Below are 25,703 nucleotides of genomic sequence, written 5' to 3' on the forward strand. Positions count from 1 at the left end.
GAGAGATAACCACAACAAGTCAAGCATGCACACATAACAGATTCAAATAAAACAGACGTTTTACTTTTAACAAAAATACTTTGGGTTCTTATAACTTCACTTTTGTCTATGAGCAGTGTGTTCAGCTAAACCTATAGCACCTTGAAAGTAGCATTACTTTTAAAAATATTGACTAGAGAAGGTTTGGGGTCATTTCCTGGGACAGGCACATGCAGCTGGGTGACTACTAAACGAGAGAAAGGGCTTTAGGAAATGCTCTTTTTGCAGCAAAGACTGCACCCTTTCTCTGTTGTTGAACCAGCAAGGCATGTGACAAATCTGATCCCATGCATCTTTTAGGTTAGCGACAACTAACAACGACGAAAAAACTAAAAATTAAACAAATTAATGTATAATACATGAAGGTGCTACTGAGGCAAAAAAACAAATCACAAGTAGGACCTAAAAGAGGACAGGGTTAGTCACACGGTTGGCAATGATTACAAACTGATAAGAAAGGAAAAGAAACAACTGAACTGTTTTTGTTTTTTGAGAAGGAAAGTGAGGAGAGGAGAGCAACAGGGGGAGAAAAAAGGAGCAACAGGAGACAGACGAGAAGAAAGGAAGAAAGCAGAGAGGAGATGAATTAAATAAAAGATTGAATAATACACACCAGGGTCTTATAAACTGCTGTAGCATGGGTGCCACCTCTTGAGGACAAACGTAACCAAGACGGCCAATTGTTATTGCTAAGGTAACGCAATCACGGTTACACACCACCAAACGCCAACCAAGACATGAGCAATGAGGAGGGGGAGGAGAAAAAATAAAGAAAAAACAAACAACTCAGAGACATAAATCAACAGAATCTGTGTATGATAATAATAAAGAGAAGATTTCACTAGTGTTGATTATTACCGCCCCCGTCAGTCAGAGGGGGGGAGGAATGTAAAATATGACACTCTAAAAAAAACATACAACACGTTTAAGGGAGAACACATTGACAACTTTGACAGGACATTCATAGAAAAAGGCAAACAATGGCATCTGCTTTCAGAAATCATATGGATCGAACAGCTTTCTGATTCAAAGGCATTAGCTTGATTTCAAATGGAGGTCTCAATGAGAGGACGCGGGCCAGAGATTTCTCCCTTAAACTCACAAATGTTAATTTTCCATAAGAAACAGAAATGTGTGTTTTTTTTGTGTGTTTTTTTTTTTTACTCCAAGCCAACTACATGGAGGGAGACTAGTATCCAGCACAGCAGGTTCTTATGAGGCAGAGGAGGAGGGAGGACCTAAGTTTAAGAGACACAAAACTATGCAACATTCTCATTAACAAACAGGCATTTATGAACAGTCCAATGACACATGCAGAAAGCAGATGGTATGCTCATTAGAATAAAGTTCAGTGCAGGATAAACTGATCAGAAACAAACCGGCGACACTTCCACACCCATGTGTGAGTGGGATAATTATGCATTTAAATTTAGATCCAGTTATAAACCGGTTCTCTTGGGAATGACGTCACGATTTCTGCATTAAAAAATTTGTTTGTTTTCAATCATACATTGAAAACATGCTTCGAACGACTCATCACGTATCCTGCATCAAACGTTGGCCATTCTTAACAACATTTAACATCTATTGGCAGATATGCATCCACATTTAAAGAACAGTAAATAAAAGCAACAAATAAACTGACAGCAAACAAACAGGAACACATCTACAGAGTCCCTTTCTTTGATTTAGGCAGGTTACACTTCGCCCTTGAATGCGTCTTTTTTGATGACTCATAATCTCCAATTCAGTCGGTAACAACAAGAGCAAAAGTGTAACCGTGTATTTAAAACCCTACATTTAGTCAGTTTGTTCTCACTCATTTATTATGCGTAGTTATAGTTGAAGTGTCAGCAGCTAACTGTGTGAACTCGCCTATCTACCTCACACACTGCCTGTGCTTTGCGTCTTCTTCTGCTTTGCTGCAGAGTCAGTCCACATTAGTGAATCCGAAGCCTGGGCACTTACACGGCTCGCTCAATTCAGCACTGTTTAGAATTTCACACCAGGGCGGGCGGGCGGGCGTGCCCACGGTTCCTTTTATCTCCTTTTACTCTGCCAGGCGGCAAATCGGTGGCAGAAATATTTTGCATGCTTCTGCGAGAACCAGCGAGACCTGTAAGGCTCATGGCTTGGGAAGGGTTTCCTGGATAGAGATTAAACGGGGGGGCAGGACAGGCGCCCTGATGAATGTGGTGCATCCTGACTGAGTTGGCCTGAGTGTGTGAGCACCTCCCTGTGTGTGGCGGGGCGAGCTGGCTGGCTCAGCACTGCCACCGAGTGGTACCTGTGTTCTCCAGAAGAGTCTTTGGGGTATTTGGCCTGTTTATGATCTCCACCAGCTGCTGCAGCACCATGGCAATGTACGGCTGCATTTCAGGCCCTGAGGGTTTGGATACAGTGAGACAGGCTGGAATTTGATACCATAATAAAGTGGCATATTGTTAATATTTGCAGGAAGTACAGCACTCACCCATTTGTATAGATATCTCTCCAATTGCCCATGTTGCATTGTTGCACACTGATATTAACTCTGGGTTTAAATTGGTACCCAGTATGGGCATAAAATCAGCTGTAATGAGGAAAGCAGGTCAGCTTAGCATCTGGCTAACATCTTATTGTCATGCAGTGTTTTTAGACTTAACTGCTACATACATACCGATGCACGGTTTGACGTGTTGGAAACAAGCTTTGGTCAGATCCCCGAGCAGAGCGAAAGAACTCTGACGCACTTCTGGCATTTTGTCCTGAACGGTTTGAGAGAGAACAACAAAAAGGTGAACAAAGTGATGTTATCGGCTCATCAGATACGTAGCAGGTTAGACGCTCTGACGGGTCCCTCACCTGCATGCACTGGTACATGAGCGTGAGGATGTTGCTACGAGCTACCAGCTGCTCGATGGTGCCTCCCAGGCCCTCTGCGAGCCCGCTGAGAAGATCCAAAGCCACGATCATGAAGTCCTTGTCAGGGGACTCGTACTGGTCGGGCTGGGACTGATGAAGCTGATGAAGAGGGTGGTAGAGAAGAGGAGAGTTTCATTGAGCTGCTGTTCTATTTGCTCTGGAAGATTGTCACAATACCAGAATTACAAGAAGAACTAGAAAAAAGAAAACGACACCCGATATCTGCACAGAATCGGCCCTTTGTCTGCATTTTGTCATTTTCTTCTAATCCTGCTGTTTGGGACGTTTCTGTGTGTCAATAATCGTGCAGTGGTGTTTACTAAATGAAAACGTAGAGACCAGGTAACATGGCTGTCTCACTGCTCTGCTCTCTTTCTGCCTGCAACAGACGCTAACGTAACTTGTGCATCTTTATTAGACGTCAAAGGCAGTATGAGAGCTGCAGGTGACGGAGGGCGGAGCAGACAGACACACACGGTCGGCAGGACGAAGCGCGAACAAAATCCCGTACCTTCCTTCGGGAACGCTCGCTCTCCACTTCCCGTCTGTGCCATTACCGCTATCTCTCTCTCTCTCTCTCTCTCTCTCTAGTGCAGCAGATTTGTGTTGCAGATGTTTTTCTCAAAGCTTTGGTGCCTTTCGGTTCTATCCAACGTAAAAATAATAACGAATGTATCGTTACAACACTTGGTATCGAAAAATTTGACAGCCTTAGTTCTGACAGATTTCTAATCCTGATCAGGCAAGATGGCTGTTGAGGCATCAGTAGCAGCTTACTTCTTCAGGTAAGATTGGTTAAAAACAGATTTAAAAACAGCTTGAACGTGTTTTTAATGTCCAGCGTGCAGACTAAAATCTGCACACCGACTGGCTGTTATCGTGTTCATGTCCGCCGTGTGATCGGCTGTTAGATCAATCCCTATTGAGTAAAACATGTTCAAAGTTTAGCTCCTGATCCTGTTCTTTTATACATAAAGAAATACTCAAAGCAGAGCGCGAGAGCATGCGTGTATTTCACTTCATCTACTCACCATGGCCTGAGCGAGAGTCTTCTGCACCAGGTTGACACAGCGCTGGTACACGGGCTCACAGTAGGGCAGGAAGCCGCTCTGCAGGGCGGTGGCTACAGACGACAGACACTGAGGAAGGCAGACACGGGGTCAGATACAGTCAGCGGCCTTTCCACGCGATGCTATCATTAAACTGACACGAGTGACTCACTCGTACACACAATAAACTCACTTCTAATAAAGGGAAGAGATCTTTGTCTTCATCTTTCAGCTGGTTCCACTTCTGGATCAGCGGGGGCATCAACATCTGGATGTATTCCTAAAAACGTATACATATTTAATTAGTCTTGAAACAGACACAGTGTGCAACTAATGAGAGATTAAAACTAATGAAGGAAGCACAGGGGATTTGTGGATGATTGTTTACCTTCTGGGCATGATCGCGAAGAACTACAACATCAGACAGTACACTTACTGCAAGAACAACTAAAGTAGAATGAGGAAGGAGTAAATGTTTCTGTTCTGCATACCGGTTTATTGAGATGGTGCCCCACTGAGTCTGCAAGCGTCCCTATGGCGTCGTACAGAATGAGCAGATTCTTGTGCTGGTACTTGCTGAAAGCGAACACCAGCGTGTCCAGGATGAACGCCAGGTAGGGCACCAGCTCTGTGCACGCCTCCTCCTCCAGAGTGGCAAAGGCACTAAAAAGGGAGAGGTAGCATTAAGGATGCATATGAACGCCTGAGGGGAAGATATGTGTGTAGAACTGATAAAAATGCAGCGCTGGAACCCTAATATCTGTAAAATGACTTTGGCCTTATCAGCACTTCCTGCTCACCTGCATGCAGCCTCCTGCACACGCTTGTTGCTGTCCAGAATCCGTTTGAGCAGCTCAGTCATCAGAGGCTTTAGGTAAGTGTCTGGCGGCTGGCTGACAACCCAGTGGGCGTAGCGGCTCAGCGTCCAGCAGGTGATGGAGCGCACCAGGGCTTTCTTGTCAGACAAACACTGCACCAGGTGGGGGATGAGCTCAGGCAGGTATGGGATCATGCCCTGCATGCAGCCTGGAGACAGGGATAAGAACAGCGTCATTTCAGGCTGGCATGTTTTATGATTCTGTACTCTGGGTGATACATTCCTCTCAGGGTGCTTTTCATCGTGCCAACGTGTCTCTTTGCTTCCCTCGCTTGAATCTTAGGATGTGAAACAGAGATGTGAGGAGGAGACGCGAGGACAGAGGAAGCGAAGCTGCCAGACGAGAAGTCTTTTGACCATAGTGTCAGTCTTAAGCAATGTGTGTGTCAACAGATCTGCTACAAATACTCACAGAAACCCCTTATACGAGAACAGTATCTTTAATAGATCTAAATAGAATTAAAGGCTGTTTAACACAGACAGTTATTAGCAGCATTAACAATGTTGTTGAATTTAATCTTCCTCTTAAATCTTCTACTTTATGTACGATCAATGTTTTTTTGTTTCAGTACTTCATCGAGTGCTCACTAATAAACCTGATTGCTGCTTAACTATGAGTAAAAAACAAACTGCATATCCATGTAATGTAACAATACTTTGAATGAAATCATTATATATATTCTGAAGTGTTAAGAGTTAGTTCTCTCCCAATCTCGGATCCCATCGGCTATAGTCTGACGACGACATAGCCTCTGGGGACAACGGTGAACATGCCAGGCGTGTAGCCAGCCGTTAGCGATAAACGACTTCCAGTCAAGACTTCCTTTTCCGCGTGCTGCTTTGTTTACAGAAAAACAAACCGTTATTCTTTTAATTAACGGGTCTTAAGTTTGCTGTCTGAAGCTTTGTCAAGTCTGCCCTCAAGAGGAGAAGAAAACTACTTTTAAAATGCTCGTTTGTTGAACGGAGGTCGGATCGATCATTTCTGATGCATTCAAGGAAGTCGGGAAATCTAATCGCTGAGCGGCTTTTGTGCCACAGCGTCAAGGGAATTTATCCCACGTTGAATTTTAGATCTAGAAAGGATTGTTAGCTGTTAGCATGCAGATGTCTGTTTATAGAGATTAATAAGATGCTAAATCATCATCAGATGACCGCTGATGGGGGCTAGGATGTCATTATGGCGGATTATGGCGCCGCAGCCTGCTGATACGTGATTGGTCAATATAACTCGGACTGCAAACGGAAACCATAACACTTGCCATCCCTAAAATCCAGGTCTCTGCCTCCAAAATGACAGGTATTTTGGGGGTGGGGCTTACAGGTCTTAACATGACTGATTGGTTAAGTACTCGCACAAATCTTTCGTTCATTATGTTTCAACACATCTGTGAAGTTACAGAAGACAACTTAAAACAGATGGATTGATGATGAGGTGCACACCTGCTTGAGCATTTATACTCAGAATAAGTGACAGCTGATTTTTGTTGTGTTTATGAGCCTAATATTTGCAAGGTTTATGCTACAGGTACGCTTGAATTGCAGAGAAATACAGGCTGAAGGAGCCTTAGGAACTACTTTTCATTGAACTCAAAGTTCTGAATACTTTGGTTGGAAATGCAACATTAGCATAAAAAAAAGCACCCTAATGTCTTCACTTCCTCTTACCTTCTGCTATAGCCCCCAGCACCAGGATGCCAGACTCTTTAACCACCCACTCCGGATGGAAGAGCAGCTCTTTGAGGAGGGGCAGGATGTGCAGCAACAGATCTTCCCTGAACACGTTCGCCAAGACGTCCAACGCTGCAGCCGAACACTTCCCTAATGTTTGGTAATAAGAAGAGGGACATACATACACACATAGGAGTGTGCAGACAAACATCATACAGACAGGTACAGTACACACAAACACAAGACAAGCTATCAATACACTGTTTGGTCCCTGGCTCTTAAAGTGAAAAGAACAGGCTGGAGGTCATGAACACGCTGGAGGGAGATCTAGATATCTCCGTTTACTCAGGCACTGAACTCACGCAGGTTCCAGTCAGAGATCGTATCATCATCATCGTCCAGTTCATCATCCTCATCTTCATCTTCTTCGATCCCATCGCCCTCATGCTGCTGGGCGACCGTGCGGGAGCGGTGGAAGCGAGGTCTGATGTCTTGCTCGTTGTCAGGAATGGCTTCGTCTTCCTCGATATCGCCCTGACGACAAATGTGTGGAATAAAAGACGGACAGATTAGAATTTTATAAGCAAATCATTTTTAAATGTACAAAAAAAAGGAGAATCTATGTAGATAACACCAAAAACTATTTTTTAAACTCTTTTTGCTCATTTCGATACCAATATAATAGGCAGAGAACATCAAGTCTCCCCTGTAGTGGAACTGATGTAATTCCTACTCTTATTGTAGTGGCCAAAAACTGCCATACCGCAGAAATCTTCCACCCTTCTTCACTCTTGACGGAAGAGGCGTTGTACAACAGGTCACGTGTCTGATCACTCACGTTTCTGAGCGCACCTGAATGCAGCATCCCCCCGAAAGAGACATGCGCAGACTTGTTTACTGCACGTACTACAGAGACATCAGCGATCACCAACGGACACTTTTTGACGTGTTGAATGAATAAGTTAGTTTTTTACTGATGTTTATGTTACACTCTGTTAGCGTCGGCTTTAACCGCGAGTGTTTTTTGGGCGTGTTTGATGTTGTTAAGTCCAGTAAAATGACGAGAATGTGAGCTAACTGTTAGCTAGTTAAGAGTTGTTAAAGTTGTTTAACTTATATTCATTAGTTCGAGTTAGGCATTAAGTCGTCGTAGCATTAAGTCAAGCTTTTTTAGGGAATCATTGAGCATTTAAGCATAATTAAAGCGTTGTTTTATCTGCGGAAAATATCAGCAGAAAAATGACGATATGTCATTTTCAAGCCATAATCTTTAGATACCAATAACGTGCCAATAATGTTGTGCATCCCTGACAAGAACTATACTTTTTTTGTGTCAAAATGTATAAAACTCTCATGTTTCTGTCCACCACACACCTCACACTAACCACATAATTGAACTGCATGTCATCCTGAGTCATGGGGCAATTTGTCGTCTTACCCACAAGTACAAATATTTAGCCATATAAACTGACCTTGAGCAGGATAATGTCAATCTCGGAGTACTTCATCCCGTTGACAAGCACCGGAGTGAGCCTGCAGAGGAAGCCAGAGGAAGAATGATGAGAACAAAGGGCAAGGATAGGTCGCAGCCGACCGGCAATCACTCATGTGATTCCTGCTGTGGGCGCAGTGTAAAGTGACAGTTTAGTGACAGATGTTACAGCTCAGGTCAACGGCCAGGGCTCTTAATCAGCCGTCCGGAGGTGAGGGAGAAAAATATCATCCTAAAGTACAAGGTCTTTAACTACTTACTGCCAAGGTTGCTATGAATCAACAGCTTGTAATATTAGCACAGGAGTGACGGTCTGTGTATTGTGTGTGTGTGTAAGTGTGTGTGTTCTTACTGGGAGAGGTGTCCACACAGCACCTCCTTACACACCGGCTGCTCCGCCAGCGTGAGCCAGAACTCACAGGCCTCCAAGGCGACGTTTTCATCCTGGTCCTGAGTCCTCTGCAGCATGTACTGAGAGGAAATTAACAGGGATTTAATCTTTTTATTTACAGAACTGAATATTACATTTTAAAAGTAACAGAGCAACTACATATGCAGCCTAACTGGGCTCAAGGGACTACGCATATCCACAGGGTGTATCATTAAAACAGTGCGAGTGGCTCTTTGTCAAAACAGCCTAAAGACCAAAACCAATATTGTCTTTAAATACTTTCCTGTCTTGTCTGATACACTAGTATGTCTCACCTTCCCCTCTATTCACGCCCCAATCAATTTCATTTTTAGCAAATGGGCTCCCTGTCCATAAAAATGGTGACGCTCCTTCACCGACCTACTGTAAACCGGCTTCCTGTTTCGGGGCGTCGCCATTTTTTTAAGTCGCCGGCCACGTTGTGACAGGGAGCCCATTGGCTAACAAGGAAATTGATTGGGGCGTGAATAGAGTGGAAGGTAAGGTAAATAAATCTATAGAAAAATATTGTTTCCTTTTCAAAAAAAACGCTGTATAATTTCCTAAAAACAGCCGGGCACTGTCTTTTTTAGGAAACTTAATACAAAGATTAATTAATTGTGTATTTGTTGGGGACTATTTTTTCGCGGCGGATTTGGTGCAGAAGAAAGTATTCATGGCATCGAAATATGTACGGGATTTACTTAATTAAACTGCAGTGCCCATGAGCATGATAAAGAAGGATCATGACACACGTGAATTAATGATGTGTTTGATATAGTTTCTAAACAATATTGGAAGTTTATGGCATGTAGGAATAAAGTACGGGGATTGAAATACATAGAAAACACTTGTTATTGGGATCAATTTATTTATATTTTTGTTTTTCTTTGGGAATTGTTGGCAGTGAGAAAATTATTCAAATATTTCACATAAATAACATGACGTTACAGAAGGTCAGCTGTATTAAATACTTGATTCTGGTTAATTACGGCATTCCGAGGTCTGCTATTTCTCGACAACAGACCGTCGTTAAGAAGAACAGACCGTTGCTAGGGATGCAGCTCTATTCACACAATCTTAAGGACTAACTGTAATCATATCAATCCGCCGAAAGAAGTCAGATAAATTTGACGTCGGTATGGTTACGCAGCATAGTAAATGTGTTTACAGAGTTCTGCTCACCCTGTCGGGGTTCCACCCCACGATAACAACCTGCTCATTTGACATTATCCCTTACATATACGCTTACACCAGTATATAACTAAACCTGACTCTCTCGGCTCTCTGAACTACCTCACCTCTATGATGTTATGCATGTGCGGCAGGAGACGATCCAGGCGGACTTCCAGCAGCATGACGAGAGCTCTGCACACGTTCTTCCTCACTTCTGGTTCCTCGTCTGTCGCCAGCGCAAACAGGTTCTACAGAGGAAAGAAAGACGTCAAGGTCACAGAGTGAAAAGACAACGACTACCTCTGCAACTGTGACAATAATGACAGCTGTGCAGAATACAATGCTTGTTGAATGAGGTGAGACTGTATGTAGTATTTATGTTGCTATATATGCTGCTGTGTGCTGCAGCCCCTCGCCATTCTATTACTGCCTGACATTCTACGCACGGTGCATGTTACTATTTAAAGCAACGTAACTCTTAGTATGTAGTTACAGTATCATATAACATCATGGGCCAAATATCTTCCCTTTCAAGCCCTAAAAATAAAACATTCAACGACTAAATCTAAACATTAAGATTCATCAGAATGATTTTAAAGGCCAGGAAAGCGGTTTGCATAAATCTTGAACCTTTTCTGGCGTTAAGAAGCTCCACATCAGCCTGCCAAAGACGTCTTCTTATAGAGGTAAACCAAAGACAAACTGTCAGTGCAGTAACTAGCTTTGCCGAGGAGAGAGATAAGGACCTGAGGAGGGTTATTCTTAATGGGGATAGACAGTCTGTCCTCCTGAGAGCACATGTGTCTGTGTCTTTTTGTGTCAAACAAAGTACAGACTTACCTCGATGAAGGGGTCGATGTGCAGCATGAGAGCCTGAGTCCTGCTGATGATGAACTGATTCACGCAGGCGATGGCGTGAGACCTGCAACACAAAACACACCGCTTAAGAGCCGCGCTTCTCCTCATACGTTACACACTACGAACGGAGCCCCTCTTTTCTTCTTCGTCTTAAGTGATTTAATCTGCAAAGATGAATCTTCTGTCAACAGGCCAGCTGCATTAGTGCAGGGGTCTACAACAAGTTTTCAGTGGCTCGTCAAGAGGTTTGCAGACTGTGTACAAATAATCTGACGACAGTAAATGCACCTTGAAAGCCTCGTCCCACTTGTATTAATCAAATATGCAGATGTCCCACCTCCTCCAGTACAAAAGAATAGGATAGGCCGATCAGCTGTCAATAAAAAATAAAAAAATATATTTTTTCAAAGTAGCTCTCAGATGACAAAAAGGTTGGAGACCCCTGCATTAGTGTCTCTTGTTAATATACTGAACATGTGCTGCATAAAACATACTCACTAGAAGATGAGTTATTTATGAGTGAAGATATGCTCCAGATAGAAATGCTTTACTCACAGGAAAGGGGAGGCGGGGCTACAATGTAAACGGCCTATTTTTCAATTTATGATTTAACAGGTTGCAATTGTCTGCAAAAATAAAACCAATGATTGAACTTATATTTCAATCTTTAGAAAAAAGCTGTCGCAAAAATGTACGCTAGGGCCTGTGTCCACTTATGCTGTTTTTTGCACTGGCAGCGCCCACCAACGCAGCGCTTCTCAGCGGCGCTTACTGTTGCTAGGTAACGAAAGTTGTCTGGTGGCACTTCCGCTTCCCTCGGTCCGTTTATATTTGCTTTAATTCATGAAAATTTTACAAAGAAAACATAAAAATGATGGAAAAGAATCGTGTCCTGGCTTTAGCAGCAGCTCGAGACAAGGAGATAGTACCCATGAAAAAATGAAGGGATTAGCTTCTCGTCCTCCATTGTTGTTGACAAAGTTAATATCTGAAGTCCCGCCCCTTCTTGATTTTGATTGGTTTGTGAGGGAGAAGTGACATTGACGAGCGCAGCGGTGTTCCAAAAGGTGAAGTATGTGCTGTGAGCAACCTAGTTAGAGAGACTCAAGTTTCATGTAGGCATCACTAGAAGTTACCTTCAGTTGAAATGCAAAGCATAGGAAGGAAACTTGATACCTGATCTTTGGGCTGCTGTGCTTGAAGAACTGTAGGAACTTGGGGATCATGATGTTCAGAGGCCGATCCAGCATGTCGCTGTCGAGGATCTCAGCAGAGTCCTCGCAGATCTTCTGCAGGGCTCCGAACGCTCCCTGAAGGAGGAGAGGAAGAGGAGGGAAAGAACAGAGGTTAAGATTTCACAACTGTGTTATTGTTACAGGCAGAAAGCAGTGGTGGGAAGGTTACTTTTAATATGTTATAGGTAGCAGACAGTTAGCCTGTAAAGGGGCTCCAGTTTTGCCCCGTATACAGAGGCTACAGTCCTCGATGCGGCGGCCCCCGGTTCAACTTGGCCCTTTGCCCGCTCCCTCTCCCCCTGTTATCCACTGTCCTCTCTCTCTCTCGATAAAGGCATAAAAGGCCACAAAAAATGTAGTATTAAAACTATTTATTTATTTAATTAAAGTGATGAAACTTCTGTTGGAGCCCTGTTTTAATTTCACAGGGAGAATACTGTTGAGTTTTAAGCAGAGAGAGGTGTGTCTGTTCTACAACATGGCCATCTGCCTCGACACACTGATTTAGTTGGCAGAAGCGAGGTGGAGCACATTCAAAGAAGAGACGCAATTAAAAACCACTTTCAGACTTTCATTTGGCTCTTGATCACGCTGGCAAATGGATCGAGTCTGTCTAGACAGAGACAACTCCTCATAAGCCATCCAGCCCTTGAAGGTACTGCACTGAAACTTGTCTGGAGAGCTTTGCCAACTCTTATTGTCTGGACATATATCAAAATAAGGCATTTCCTGGACGGTGAAAAGATGCAGAGCAACAGAACGAAGGCTATATTCCACCAACAAGCTTTTTAACTCTTATATATCCCACATTTTAATAATTTTTTATGAAGTTTTTAAACTCCATCTTTTATCTCAGTAGCTGTTATCTCTATTTACAGATTCTACATAAAAATATAGAATCTGTAGGCAGGGACGTGGATGTTAGGGACGGCAAGTGTTCTGGTTTCTGTTTGTAGTACGCTTGTAATCCGAGTAATATTGACCAATCAGCAGGCTGCGGCGTATGCAGGAAAAGCAGGCCGTGAGGAGAGCAAAAGCAGGCGGAGCGTAATGTGCCGTAATGACACCCCGGCTCCAATCAGCGGCTACCTGACGATGATTTACCTACGCTGTTTACACAGACGCTGTCTCGCCTCTGTTAGTACCTACGATGCCGGCTCAGAGGCAGAGCCCCACTATTTCGCCTCGATGCCTTTTGACGTAACAGAGGCGTAATAATCCCGCCTTTAACTGGCAGTGTGAAAAGCACTAATAGCCTGCTAAAAACAAACCACCGCTTCTTTAGCTATAGCTCCGCCTTCTGCTCTTCTGCTGCCGTTGTGATGTTCCAGCGCTTTGCATTGTGGGATACAGTAGGCGAGGTAGACTGGTCCGATGCATACGGGAAATTTTCTCCCCGAATCAGTACGACATCCGGGTGTTTTTGGCACGCTGCACATTTGGCTGTTGTTTGCATACTGCATGCTACATTTAGGCCAAATCAGCACGTACTGCTAGAACGCGAACACAGCATGTATCGTCGTCAGACTACAGCTGATAGGATTACAGTGGCTGTAACGAACTACAATGACTTTTATCTTGAAATTTTAATGCCGTTACAACTAATGACTGGCATAAAAGGAGCGTATACCTTCAGTTACTGTGGCTAACATTAACAATAATACTAGTGATGACTGAAAGGGATATGCTGCTTTTGCTCAACCCCCTCCCCGCCCAACCTCACGGCAGGTTACTGCAGCAAGAGACGAGTGTGCGGAGGTGGCATAGATTTAGGTTTCTATTTGGCTTCTTTTGTTCTATTTGCATCACATTTTTGCAACACTCTCTCACATATAGTCGGTATATGTTCAGGTTTTATTGCCTCAGCAGTGAAAACGTGTAATTTCCCATGTGTGTACGTAGAGACGGCTTATATAGAGGTTCTTTTTGCACAGTGTGAGCGCTCAAAAATGTGTTCATCCACGATATTCAATGGGATTCATCCACTTCTGCTCCAATAACCTTCAAACGGTTGGCAAGCAGTCTCACACACACACACACACACACACACACACACACACACACGCTCTCTCTCTCTCTCTCTCTCTTATTACTGGCTGCTCTAGTGATGGTTAGTATGCATGTTCACAATACGCTGCAGACTTCAGCGTCTCTCTCACAAAAAAAAAACGCAGTCTGGGAAGCAGATTACGAGAGCGCAGCACCGACGCTGTCTGCAATGTGTTGCCATGGAAACCGTTCCCGCTGTCGAAATTCCTTTGAGATGACAGATAGAGGGGAGAAAAAAAAAAAAGAAATATGGAAGGAGCCGGAGGGTGGGGGGGGATAATAAGACGAGGAGGGGGAAGAAGGATGAGAGTGTGTCAAGGTCACTAACAGGAAGAGACAAAAGGCAGCCAAGGTGAATGAAGTTATTTCCCTCATTAGGACAGGAGTTACTGCTTCACCTCGCAGGGGAGGGTGTAAATGAAGAAGAAAGAGAGGGTAGAAACAGAAAGCATGACACACTGAACCAGACAATATAAAGAAACCTCCAGGTGATGTGAGGTGTAGGAGAGGTGCTGGTGTAAGAAAACAAAGCTCAGATATGATGTAGCTGAAAAGCACAAGATTGAACAAACTCATGAACACGAATAACGCTGGATTTATCTCATTGAGAAAGTGTCTGAAAACAGTCTGAGCTGAAATGATTAATTGATTAGCTGACTGATAGAAAATTAATCAGCAAGCATTTTCATTTCTGATTAAGTCAATTTTTCAAGCAAAAACTGAAAAAGCTTCTTTCAGCTTCTAAAATTTGACGATTTGCTGCTCTCTCTATTTTATGTCAGCATATTGAATATCGTATACCCCGTTCCCATCTAAAATTACTGCTTTGACGCAGGTTTTTCAGACGCGGGAAGACCCGCTTATAGATGCCGATTGTCTCTTTTCCCATTGCCAGTGAAGTATCCTCCTGTCGGTCTGTTTTCTGCTGCATCACCGTCTGACGTCACAAACACGCCGGAGACAGGGTTAGTAAACAGTGAAGATGTTACGGTGGTTAGGTCTTTATTGTATCTGTGACTCATTCAGTCTGTTTATCAAACTCGGCGCAGACAAATTTGGAACAATGTTTGAGCGCTGCTCGGACGGAGACGGGCGGAATTCGTAGCTGAGATGACGAGGAGTTTCAGAAGTTACCGACGGAGCATAGCATCGCGCCGGAAAGGGGGAGGAGCTTAGCGTGTCGACACGGGTTTCGTGTTCCCATCAATGTCGATCGGAGCCGAGGCGATAATTACCCGGGTCTACTGCTGAGTCATTTGACCCGGGTCTGAATGCTGATTGTAACCTGTCCCTTTAAGCAACAAAGCGCCAGATGTTAGCGTTTTTTTTGACCAGTGGGAAAACGGCTTTACACTGTTGTTGTAACAAAATAAGACATCTGCAGGTGTCACAAAGGATTCTGGGAAATTATGAACATTATTTTGTAATTTCTGTGTAAATTTTTAATCAGTTTGTAATTTTTATTTGTATTATTTTAATTTGTATTTTAAGCTGTTTGTGTTATTTTTGTTATTATTATTATGATTATGTTATTGTTATTAGTATTATCACTATTGTTTTACATTTAATAGACACACAGATGCACATTAGGGCTGAACGATAGTGAAAGAATATCTAATTGCGATTATGTTGACTTATATTGCAATTTCAATATGAAATCAACCTTTATTCTCATTTTCATTGAAAAAGATTAAAATGATTATGGTGTGATTTTTACTGGGATCTGTAGCAAACAAAGATATTTCATACTTACGTCTGTACGATGTGTCGGCCAGAGCATCTCTGCAGCACAATATTTACATTAAAATGGTATTTTGACACATTTCACCTTTAACAAAGATTGACCTCCTGCGATTTAAACTGCAGTCGGCCATGTTGCGATCTCGATAAAATTCGATTAACCGTTCAGCCCTAATGCATACATATGTTTATCTTTATAACCAGGTAACAGCCTAATGATGGCTGAAAGAGGCATAAACGTTGTTACATCCAAAACTATTCAAACAGACGAATTCTGCTGTCACACATGGTAACCACGTGAACCACATATCCAGTTAGTAGCTGTACAAGGGCGAGGACAGAAATCCAAACAGGTACGACTTTTTGAAGTATTTCAATGCATTCACAATGACCAAAGGGACTACTTTTATCTATCCTTTTTAATTGGCAGCATAAAGACTGTAGCGTTGCATGAGATTGCCAAGCCAGTAATAAAATATAAAGCGCTATGGTGTACCGTTTTCAGCTTCTTCAGGCATAAATCAGGCGCAGTTCTAAACAATAGATTTGGGAATAACAGGATCTTACTTCAAGCTTCATCATGGAAACAAGGTGTGACTAGAATGATCCGTTCTGAAATCTTAATAAAAATGCCTTAAATGTTGTGATAATTGGGGCTGCACGGTGGTGCAGTGGTTAGCGCTCACAGCGCCCCACAGCTAGAAGGTCACTGGTTCAAACCCCGGTTTGGGCTAGGTGGGCCTCTGTGCGGAGTTTGCATGTTCTCCTCGTGCATGTGGGAGGAAGCCAGGGTCTCCCCCACAGTCCAAAGACATGCTCATAAGGTTAACTGGTGACTCTAAATTGCCCATGGGTGTGGGTGTGAGTGCGAAAGGTTGTCTGTCTCTATGTGTCAGCCCTGTGATTGACTGGCGACCACTCCAGAGTGTACCCCGCCCGTCGCCCAATGACAGCTTGGATAGGCTCCAGCCCCACCGCGACCCTGAACAGGATAAGTGGTATAGATAATGTAATCATCAGAGTCCTTAATTATATTAGTTGACGGATGTAAAAGTTACTTAGCAGCCTTAAATGTTTCCATCATATCTTGTGAAATCGATAAGTGAATCATGCAGCATTAGCTTTAGGGATCCTGACACTGCAGCTCCACTCTAACCATTATGATCTAATGTGGAAATGTATGTTGCAAGACATCAGCCGGTTCCCACTGAGGGGTCCGTGTGTCAACAGAGAAGGGCAGAGGAATGGGAGTGGCCTTCAAGCATTCCAGCCCGGCTGAAGCATCTAAAGTGTAATCCTCCCTCTGAGTCGCGCTGTGGAAGGTCATCACACTTGAGAATGTAAGTCATGCAGAAGACAGCGAACCGGGGAGACGAGAGCGAGAGAGAGAGAGAGAGAGAGAGGGGTGTGCATTTAGTCAACTGAACCGACTCCTGCTGGGGAAGTCTGAATAATGTTTGGCGACTAAAAGGGCACCGGGGTGACAAAGCATTTTCAAACATGATTGTTTGACCTGAACTTGACCCTCACAAGCACTTTCCTACTGCCGTTTATCAGAACAGTAAAACTGCTCTAAGGCAGAATCTATATAAAGCTTTACGCCGGCATTACACTTGGCATCCAACACACCTGCTCGTGTCTTTTTATAGAGCGTGCAGAGGGGCGCAGTGTGGTGCACGGGGGACTCTTCCTACTACTGCTGCAAATCCTGATGTTACCAAGGCGATGAAATGGTGCTCATTTTCTTTTGTGTATTAGAGAAAAGCATACGGTTTCCTGTATATACAGAAAGCTTTTTAAAAGGGTTATTAAAACAAGAACGAGAGCATATTTCTGAAGGCTAACAGCCGCAATTAAGCCGTTCATTTAACCCTCTTTTCTGCAAAGCATCTGCAGACATTAGCTCAATGTTAGACTGCTGTGTGTGATATACTGCAAATACTGCAAATGCACGACGCAGACAACATGCAGACTGATCAAACGGCCCGACGCTAACATGTATTCACACGTGTTTGTCATTGCTTTGATTACAAAGTGTGTACAAGTCTGACATCGTAAACGGGCAGCAGCCAAATATGATCCCAAAATAGGTATCAAAGTAAAGATGGCAGGAATGGTGATGGTAGGGGTTGGCATGGCAACAGTCAACACCTTTATAAATTTGTTTGGCATGCAGTGATACTTTTTTACATTTCATTTACAAGGTCTGCTGTAGAGGAGGCTGTCATTGTTCTGCTTAATGCACATCTGCAGGCCAGACGTCATTTATTTAAAGGGGCGGGGTTAATGCTAATTTCAAGCTCTGTGATACCTGTGGAGTAGCTTAGCATTTTTCTCACACAGGTGCTCTGTGCAGGCCCTCATACAGCCTCTGCCTGAAACGACTCAGCCAGCTCTGTCCCTTTAAGAAGCCCCGCCCCTACAAGCCGGCTTTCTTCTGATTGGCAAGCTCTCCGAAGCCTGCTGAGGCTGCATTCTGTGATGTCACAAAGTGCAGTGGTTAGAAAAAACTGCGTGAAACCTGGCATTCACAGCAGCCTGCAGACTGAGCTTACTCCAACATATTTTTACCTGCAGATTTGAAACTTCACCCACGTTTACTCAACATTGTAACATTATATACATGTCTTCAAATGTGCTTAAATCTTCATTTAGAATAGCAAAATATTACTTATTAAGTGTAGTTTACTCTCAGTTAAATACATGACTATTCTGTGTTCTTAAGCATTATCCATCCATCTATTCTCTCTACCGCTTATCTTGTTAAAAGGTCGCGAGGGGGCTGTATCCTATCCCAGCTGTCAGTGGGCGAGAGGCGGGGTACACCCTGGAATGACAATTTTAGAGTCACCAATGAACCTAACGAGCATGTCTTTGGGATGTGGGAGGAAGCGCACAGAGAGAACCCACACATGCACGGGGGAGAACAGGATTCAAACTATGATCCGTCTTGCCACGAGGCGACAGTGCCATCCTCCTACACATTATCCATTAAAAAAAATCAGCACTTTTTCAGCCTCAAATTCACAGATTTCTTGGTAGATATTTCAAACCATATCTGACTTCAGAATACAAAAGCGAGGGGTTGAAATATGTATGTGTCCCATGTGGAATAATTAGCCAACCAAGTTTTATAATAAGGACTGTCACACCAACCTGCAGTAAACGTGCATGTACCCGTTGTGGCTGTTCTATCTCCAGTCCTCCCATGCAGAGTTGGACGATATTTAACAGTCAAATATCAGACTTACCTATACTTCTATTATTTTCCGTTAACATAATTAATACATGATAAAAAGTGTATATATATACATATAAATAGGGATGCACGATATTGGATTTTTTGCCGATATCCGATATGCCGATATTTTACAACTCATTTAGCCGATTACCGATATTTTTGTCCCGCACACCTAATTGCAGAGATCATCAACTCTCTTCTGTATTGGAATTAGCGTACAGTATAATGGTGAGACTCTTATCAAATCACATTTGTTACAACGGTCGGGGTGACGGGTCTTGAGATGGTTAATCAGGTTTGTAGTGTTGAAAGACTTTGCCTTGGCTCCTCCTCGCATCACCGAAGCTGAGCAGTCATTGCAAATAGCAGTTTTGCTTTCTATTTCGGACACTTTGAAAAACTTCCACACCACGGACATTTTGGCTTCTAACTCTCTCATGCTGCAGGTAGGCACACGTGACGTCATCACGCTGCGCCGCGCAGGTCTTCTTCACGCCGGGGACATTGCGCCGAGGTCAGGCATTTAATCAAGTATGCAGCAGCCCATTATTTTATTGGTTAATTATATCGGCGGATATCGGCGTGTTGGTCATTTTTAAGCCAATATCGGCCGATACCGATAACGTGCCGATAATATCGTGCATCCCTAATCAGAAATCTTTCATATTTCAATCTCTTAACAGCATTTTCTTTCAAACTTTGGTGTAATTATTAATAATAATTACTGTGCAGAGCTGTTGTGTAGGAGTGCGTTCAGTCCAAAGAGACGTATAAAGCAGGCGCAATAGACGCCACTATAGATCAAGGACAGCCTTTCAGAATAAGAGCTCATAACACTCAGCTCGATGTTCGACATGACACAAATGCCACAAGGCTGCAGGTGCAGGTGCTGGTAAAACACGCCTGACCTGATGTTATGTGAAAGTAGCTCCTACACATTGTTGATTTTCTATATAAATATAGCTGCACAAAAAGTCTCATATGCTACAATTTGCACAGGACAAAGGAAAAAGAGCATGTCAAGATCTACGCAAAATACACCTTCTTCCCGAACATAAATATTCTGACTGACAGCCAAAAGTAAAGAAAGCTTTTAAATATATATTTGCACATTTAACCACGAGATTACACAACACTTTCTTCATCCAGCACCAACTTAACCATCTTCAACATCAGGCGCTAAGAAGCTTTTCCAGCCTCCCAAGCTGCTTTTCAAAATCATAGCGCGTCTTATGAGGAGTCTGGTCGCTGTTCACTCTTAAGCCCTGTACACACACATGCACTTCAAGATCCTCCGCAGTAAATAGCTGACCTAAATCTCAGCTTCTGAATGAGCTTTATAAGAGAGAGAGGGGTGGGCTGTGGCGCTACAGGGGGAGCCATTTCCCTGTCCCACCTCGTGCTTTACATTTCATAGAGTAGAGCTCGGTGAGAAAAGAAATCAGTCCTGCTGCGAGCGGGTGATGATGAGTAATCCTGCAAGGATACATTTCACATGCCCTTCAACACAGCTGAATTTAACATGCTGCTTAATTTGTGCCTGCTCTCCAATGTAATGCATCCACCGTCTCCATAGTGGCTGATGTCACAGGCACATGCAGCCGACAGACACTAATGACCGCAGAGTTAATGTGCGCCTCAGATCAGATGATTCAAAAAAGCCACTGTATCGTCAAAAACACCTTCCAGTATAGGACAGACACACACTCTTGTCTGTGCTTTTATGCATGTTATAAAAGCTATTCTGGGAGATGATATGTGCCAAGTCAGAAAAAGGAGGTCATATCGGTGTTTTAGAAACAGAATAACTGATTCCACGGTGAATAATCTGCAGTTTTTGCTGCCTCTCCAGCTGTGAGGCGGCCTCCAGCTCATCTGTCCAGCAGGACGCTGTCCAGCTGCTGCTTTATGCCTGACCCAGCTCTCTCTCTCTCTCTCTCTCTCTCTCTCTCTCTCTCTCTCTCTCTCTCTCTCTCTCTCTCTCTCTCTCTCTCTCTCTCTCTCTCTCTCTCTCTCTTCCCATTCCCACAATAAATAAATAAATAAATAAATTATCCAGCAGGCATGCAGCGCTGCGTGTGCCCAGACATGCTTACTTACAGCACAAGCGTGCTCTGACATATGATCACAAATCTGCAGCCAGTTCATCTCTTTCTCTCTCTCGCTCACACTCACGGCTACACAGACGCTTTCTTTTGCAGAGTAAGAGAGGAAGAGAATTTTAAGTGGCCAGATTATATTAAAAAGACATTACGCCAGCAATAACACATCACATCCTAAAAGATACTGCAGAAGATACTGGTTCTGCCGGTCCCAATGTAGTTCATGTTTGTGTCTAAGTCGAAGCTGGTGTTATCTGTAATCGATAGAAGCAATAATATTTGAAATTGGCGCCATAGCTGAGGAGAAAGTTGTACAAAAAGCTCGTAATTTCGCCTATTCTACATTCCTACAACACCCAGCGTGCATTGCGTTGCCGTTTCACTGCAGGCAAAGGCTCAGAGTGGAACAGAATCCGAAATACGACGAGAATATACCGGTGGATCTAAAAAAATCTTCAGGTCTGCAGTCTACATTTCAAACCTGACGATTTTGAACGAGACATCGGGGGCGGGCATCCTAGATTTGAGGAAGTGTAGTTTAGCGAGCTCCCTGACGCGTTTTACATAGTCTGGCGGAGTTTTCCAAGGCCAGTTGGCTAAGTGGATACCGTCCTCCAAAAGCGGAGAGCCAAATTGCATTTTCTTCCTACCATAATGGCATCAGCTCCCCATAATAGCACGATAGGACCGGGGTTGAAAATCAGCGAACTGGCCCTTTAAGCCGGTTTGGCGGAGCATCACAGTATGTCAAACATGTTTTATTTTGTTACTTGAACGTGGACACATCCTGTCAGCGCCCTCCAGGCTGTTTAAGGCATGAATAAAAGCAGCAGCATCTTTCAGAGGATTTATCAGAGGATATGTTTAATTCAGATTTCATCTAATATGTCTGATTCGTGCAAGATTTGTTTGATATATGCAAATAATTTGTCTTATTTTCATCGTGGTGTTATGTTAGCATTTAAATCAAGCGAGTCCTTGCCGTCTATATCCTGCTCTTTGTTTGTAACCTTGTAAAGAGACGCTAACGTCTGCATGACGACATCCTTTCTGTATTAATTATGACATTGTAATGCCGGAAAGGTACTCCCACACACTGCAGGCACTGCAGCTTCCACTGTCAGCCTCACCTCACATGTGTTGTAGTCCTCAGAGTCCAGCAGCAGGCAGAGTTTAGGCAGAAGCTCCGGCCAGTTTTGTAGCTCTCCTTTGGAGGCAATGGTGGTGATGAGGATACCTGTTATAAGAAGGATTTAATGTTAGTAACACAGGTGCGACAGATCTAGTAAGATGACACAGACACTGCTTTGTTATAGGTCTGAAGGAATGCAGACTTTTAAGACCACAACACACCTTATTATAACCTGTGTGTAGGGAAGATGCTGCACTAATTAGCATTTTCAAAAACACATTTAATGCAGGAAATAAACAGCTTTGTGTTAGTTAAATCACGGCTGTGAGGCTGCTACTTTTGGCATGTAGATATCAGCACGAACCAGCGTAACACAAAGTTGAATGCAGCAGTAATAACAGGAAGTCATTGGACGTACCGGTAGATTGAGAGCAACCAGGATTTATCTATAATGAGGCTGCTGTGCAAATATGGGGTCTTTGAAGCAGATAACTGTACAGATTTTAGAGGCGTAAAATTCACCATAAACCAATATGGCAAAAATACATCTTTTTTATGTGGATAGGGCACCGACTTTGCACCAATATGACTCTGCAAAGGTGCTTTTTTTTGGGATAGACCAATTATCAGCCGGGCCGATTATCGGCATTTTGACGCATATCGGCATCGGCCTTTTTTTTGTTTTTGTTTTTGTTTTGTTTTTAAAATCCAACGGCCAATGAGAGATCACTTTAAAACTGGGTTATTTTGGCATTATTAAGGCATTTAAACAAAGTTAAGTGTTGGAGTTTGTATTATTCAAAATTTTGACGCCAATATTTTCACTTTTACTGCAAATGAATATCGGCTTCAAATATCGGTTATCGGCCTCCTTGACTACTAATAATCGGTATCGGCCCTGAAAAAACCATATAGGTCTATCTCTACTTTTTTTACACACAAAACTGCATTAAATAACTATCATGCATTGTCAACCTGTTCTAGTGGATGAATAGTCTGGCACACAGTGCTTAGAGTATTGTAAACTATAGAGTTGGAGTCTGCTCTTCTTGTTAAACTACTTGATAACATAATTTCTATAATATTTAAAGAGGGGGTATTATGCTGTTTCACATTTTAAGACACATATACAATGCTGGATGTCCAGACTAAACGTGGGTTTTAAATCTGTAGGTAAAAGTATGTCGGAGTAATCCCCTCGGTAATCCTCAGCTCAGTCTGCAGGCTGCTGTGAACGCCAGGTTCACACAGTTCACACTTTGTGACGTCACAAAGTGGAGCCTCGGCAGGCTTCAGAGAGATGGCCAATCAGAAGAAAGCGGGCTTGTAAGGGGCGGGGTTTCTTAAAGGGACAGCGCTGACAGAGTCGTTTCAGGCAGAGGACCAGGAGAGTTTTTTTTTTACTGTAAATGATGCTAAGCTACTCCACAGGTATCACAGCGTGAAATGTGTAGATTGATATTAGCATAATACCCCACCTTTAAATCAATACAGGTGTATCTGTAATAGATCCATATATGCCAATAATATCAGCCAAATGATCTATATCACTTGGCCTCTACCTATAAGGCTATTTACATGCTTTAGAAGACGTGCTGTGTTCAATGTCCTGCTCTTGTAGGGAATGATGCATACAATGCAATAAGTCATATTCCTGTGACAAGAAAAAGTTATTACATCCATCTCAGGAAACTCCCAGGACACATAAACACAATATAAAGTGTTCTAAAGCAGCCAGAAGTTATTCTGCAAATATGCGTTTTGACTTATTTCCTTTGTGTACTCGTCTTTTAATCTGCTTTGTCTCACTGTTATAAGAGTCATAAGAGAAAGTTACCCTTTCATCAGCATCTTTAAAAAGCAAAACATCACACCCGGCAGACCCGGAGGATGAAACTTACCCACGGTGGCCCGGATGAGCGGAGACGTGTCTCCGATGTTTTGGAGGCACTCGCTCTTGATGAAATCAGACACTCCATTGGGGAAGTTCTGATAGTGAGCTTTTACATTGTTCTTCAGTATCAGCCCACTCAGGGACCGTGTTGGTTCATCTTCGGGGGAGGAAAAAAAGACAGATAAATGAAATGTAAAGTAACGTTTTAGCTTAGCACAAATACACGTGTAGAGTCAGGAAGAGGAGAACAAAACCTAAAGTGACATAAAATGTTAAACAATAACAGTAAATATTTGTGGTTTGCTGCATCTGTTTCCGAAAATGTTTTAACACCACCGAAAATTTCGGTCATCTACTTTTCAGACAGTCAAGCCCATAGCTGGGAGCTGCCAAGAATTAGGGTTTAAATTTAGAGTGACCCATATTCTGAGTGCCACATCATCTGTGGCAAAGATGCCACCGGGTCAGCCGAGTCACGGCCGAACAGACCTGTCACTGAGCAGTTACATAAAGAAAATGACATGACTGATGTTCACGCTGTCCGGTACCATCAGTGCAGACACGACACACGGGCAGGTGGAGAGCTTACCTTCTGATTTTAACTTTGTCAAAACAAATATCAAATAGTTGTTGAAGTCTGGGTACTGGTTCAGCTGCTCGAGTCTCTGGGGAAAAGTGGTTGAGGAAGACAACTGTATGTGCAGCGTGTTATAAGTATGTGTTCACACAGACAGAGGTGTAGTGCAAAGGTATATTTGGCATGTATGTGCAAAAGGAGTGGGTGTGTGTGTCTGTAGGGGGGAGGGTTAAAAATATGTCATATGATGAGACAAGATACAGTACGTCTCCAGCCAGATGGCGTATGTACGGGCCTGTCTATGAGTTAATGATGCAGCGCATATGAGGCGTTACATAAGCAAATCATTTGAGATCAGCATGCAGCCGGATATAAAACATAAGGGGCAGCAGCGTGGAGCAGTGCATCAAAACTGTTTTCTAATGAAAAAGTATGTGGTGACTTGTCAGAGAAGAATGTGCTCCAGTATTTTGTATATAATGCACCTTCATAGTTACACTGTAATAACTACTTTTGTCATATTTACATGCATTCTGAATAAAGATTTAAATCTGCCATGTCTGATTTCTCTTAAACAAACTTTGATTTATACCAGAAAGCTTCTCTCTTTTGTTCATTGTCATGTTTTCGAAGAATTGTGCATATTTGAATGATGGTGCGTTCATGAAAATCAGCAATTACATGCTTATGAATTACATGCTCTGGACATAATATATAAAATACATATAATTAACAGTAGGGGTGGGGAAAAAAATATCGATATCGCAATATATCGTCGTCCCGACTGGTGTGATACAGTTCTCGTATAACTGCCGCCAAATATCGATATTACTCTACACAGATCTCCCTGCCAATTTGAGTCACTGCATCATTGTTTACCTCAATTAGTAACAAAATTTGTGAAACTGACACCCACCTTTCACCCTTTTAAGGGCATTTTGTATTCTTCAGCTAATCAGATATCAATTATTGCGGAATCCCTGTATCGTGATATTATCGTTATCGTGGGCCGCGCATCGTATCGTGAGTTACCCTGCGATTCCCACCCCTAGTGACTTGTCAAAGGAGAATGTGCTCCAGTATTTCGTATTTTCGTAACAGGGCAGAAGCAATAGGGCAGGACGTATAATGCACCTTTAAAGTTACACTGTAATAACGACTTTTATTGTATTTTAATTTATTCATTTTAGAAAATAAAATCTGCAATCTCTGATTTTCTGTTAAACAAACTTTAATTTACACCAAAATCTTTCTTTCT

At 42.9% G+C, this 25,703-nt stretch overlaps 1 protein-coding gene across 1 annotated transcript in view; it reads right to left on the reverse strand.

Moving 5' to 3' along the window:
* Nucleotides 1-25,703, reverse strand: part of tnpo1 (transportin 1) — a 30,492-nt gene that overhangs the window by 3,717 nt on the left and 1,072 nt on the right. The window contains exons 3-21 of the mRNA XM_069673716.1: nt 24,458-24,533; nt 23,876-24,025; nt 21,973-22,079; nt 11,652-11,785; nt 10,458-10,539; nt 9,743-9,865; nt 8,385-8,503; nt 8,013-8,073; nt 6,903-7,074; nt 6,538-6,690; nt 4,793-5,018; nt 4,484-4,655; nt 4,186-4,272; nt 3,975-4,082; nt 2,884-3,042; nt 2,699-2,786; nt 2,513-2,611; nt 2,327-2,422; nt 653-728 (exon numbers count right to left, since the gene is read on the reverse strand). Of these exons, the coding sequence (XP_069529817.1) occupies nt 653-728; nt 2,327-2,422; nt 2,513-2,611; nt 2,699-2,786; nt 2,884-3,042; nt 3,975-4,082; nt 4,186-4,272; nt 4,484-4,655; nt 4,793-5,018; nt 6,538-6,690; nt 6,903-7,074; nt 8,013-8,073; nt 8,385-8,503; nt 9,743-9,865; nt 10,458-10,539; nt 11,652-11,785; nt 21,973-22,079; nt 23,876-24,025; nt 24,458-24,533 (2,288 nt within the window). The remainder of the gene's footprint in view (nt 1-652; nt 729-2,326; nt 2,423-2,512; nt 2,612-2,698; nt 2,787-2,883; nt 3,043-3,974; nt 4,083-4,185; nt 4,273-4,483; nt 4,656-4,792; nt 5,019-6,537; nt 6,691-6,902; nt 7,075-8,012; nt 8,074-8,384; nt 8,504-9,742; nt 9,866-10,457; nt 10,540-11,651; nt 11,786-21,972; nt 22,080-23,875; nt 24,026-24,457; nt 24,534-25,703) is intronic.

This window comes from Semicossyphus pulcher, unplaced genomic scaffold (genome assembly GCF_022749685.1).
Source record: "Semicossyphus pulcher isolate SPU_LCO1_2020_fin unplaced genomic scaffold, fSemPul1.0.p SCAF_22, whole genome shotgun sequence".
In the NCBI taxonomy this organism is placed as follows: Eukaryota; Metazoa; Chordata; class Actinopteri; order Labriformes; family Labridae; genus Semicossyphus; species Semicossyphus pulcher.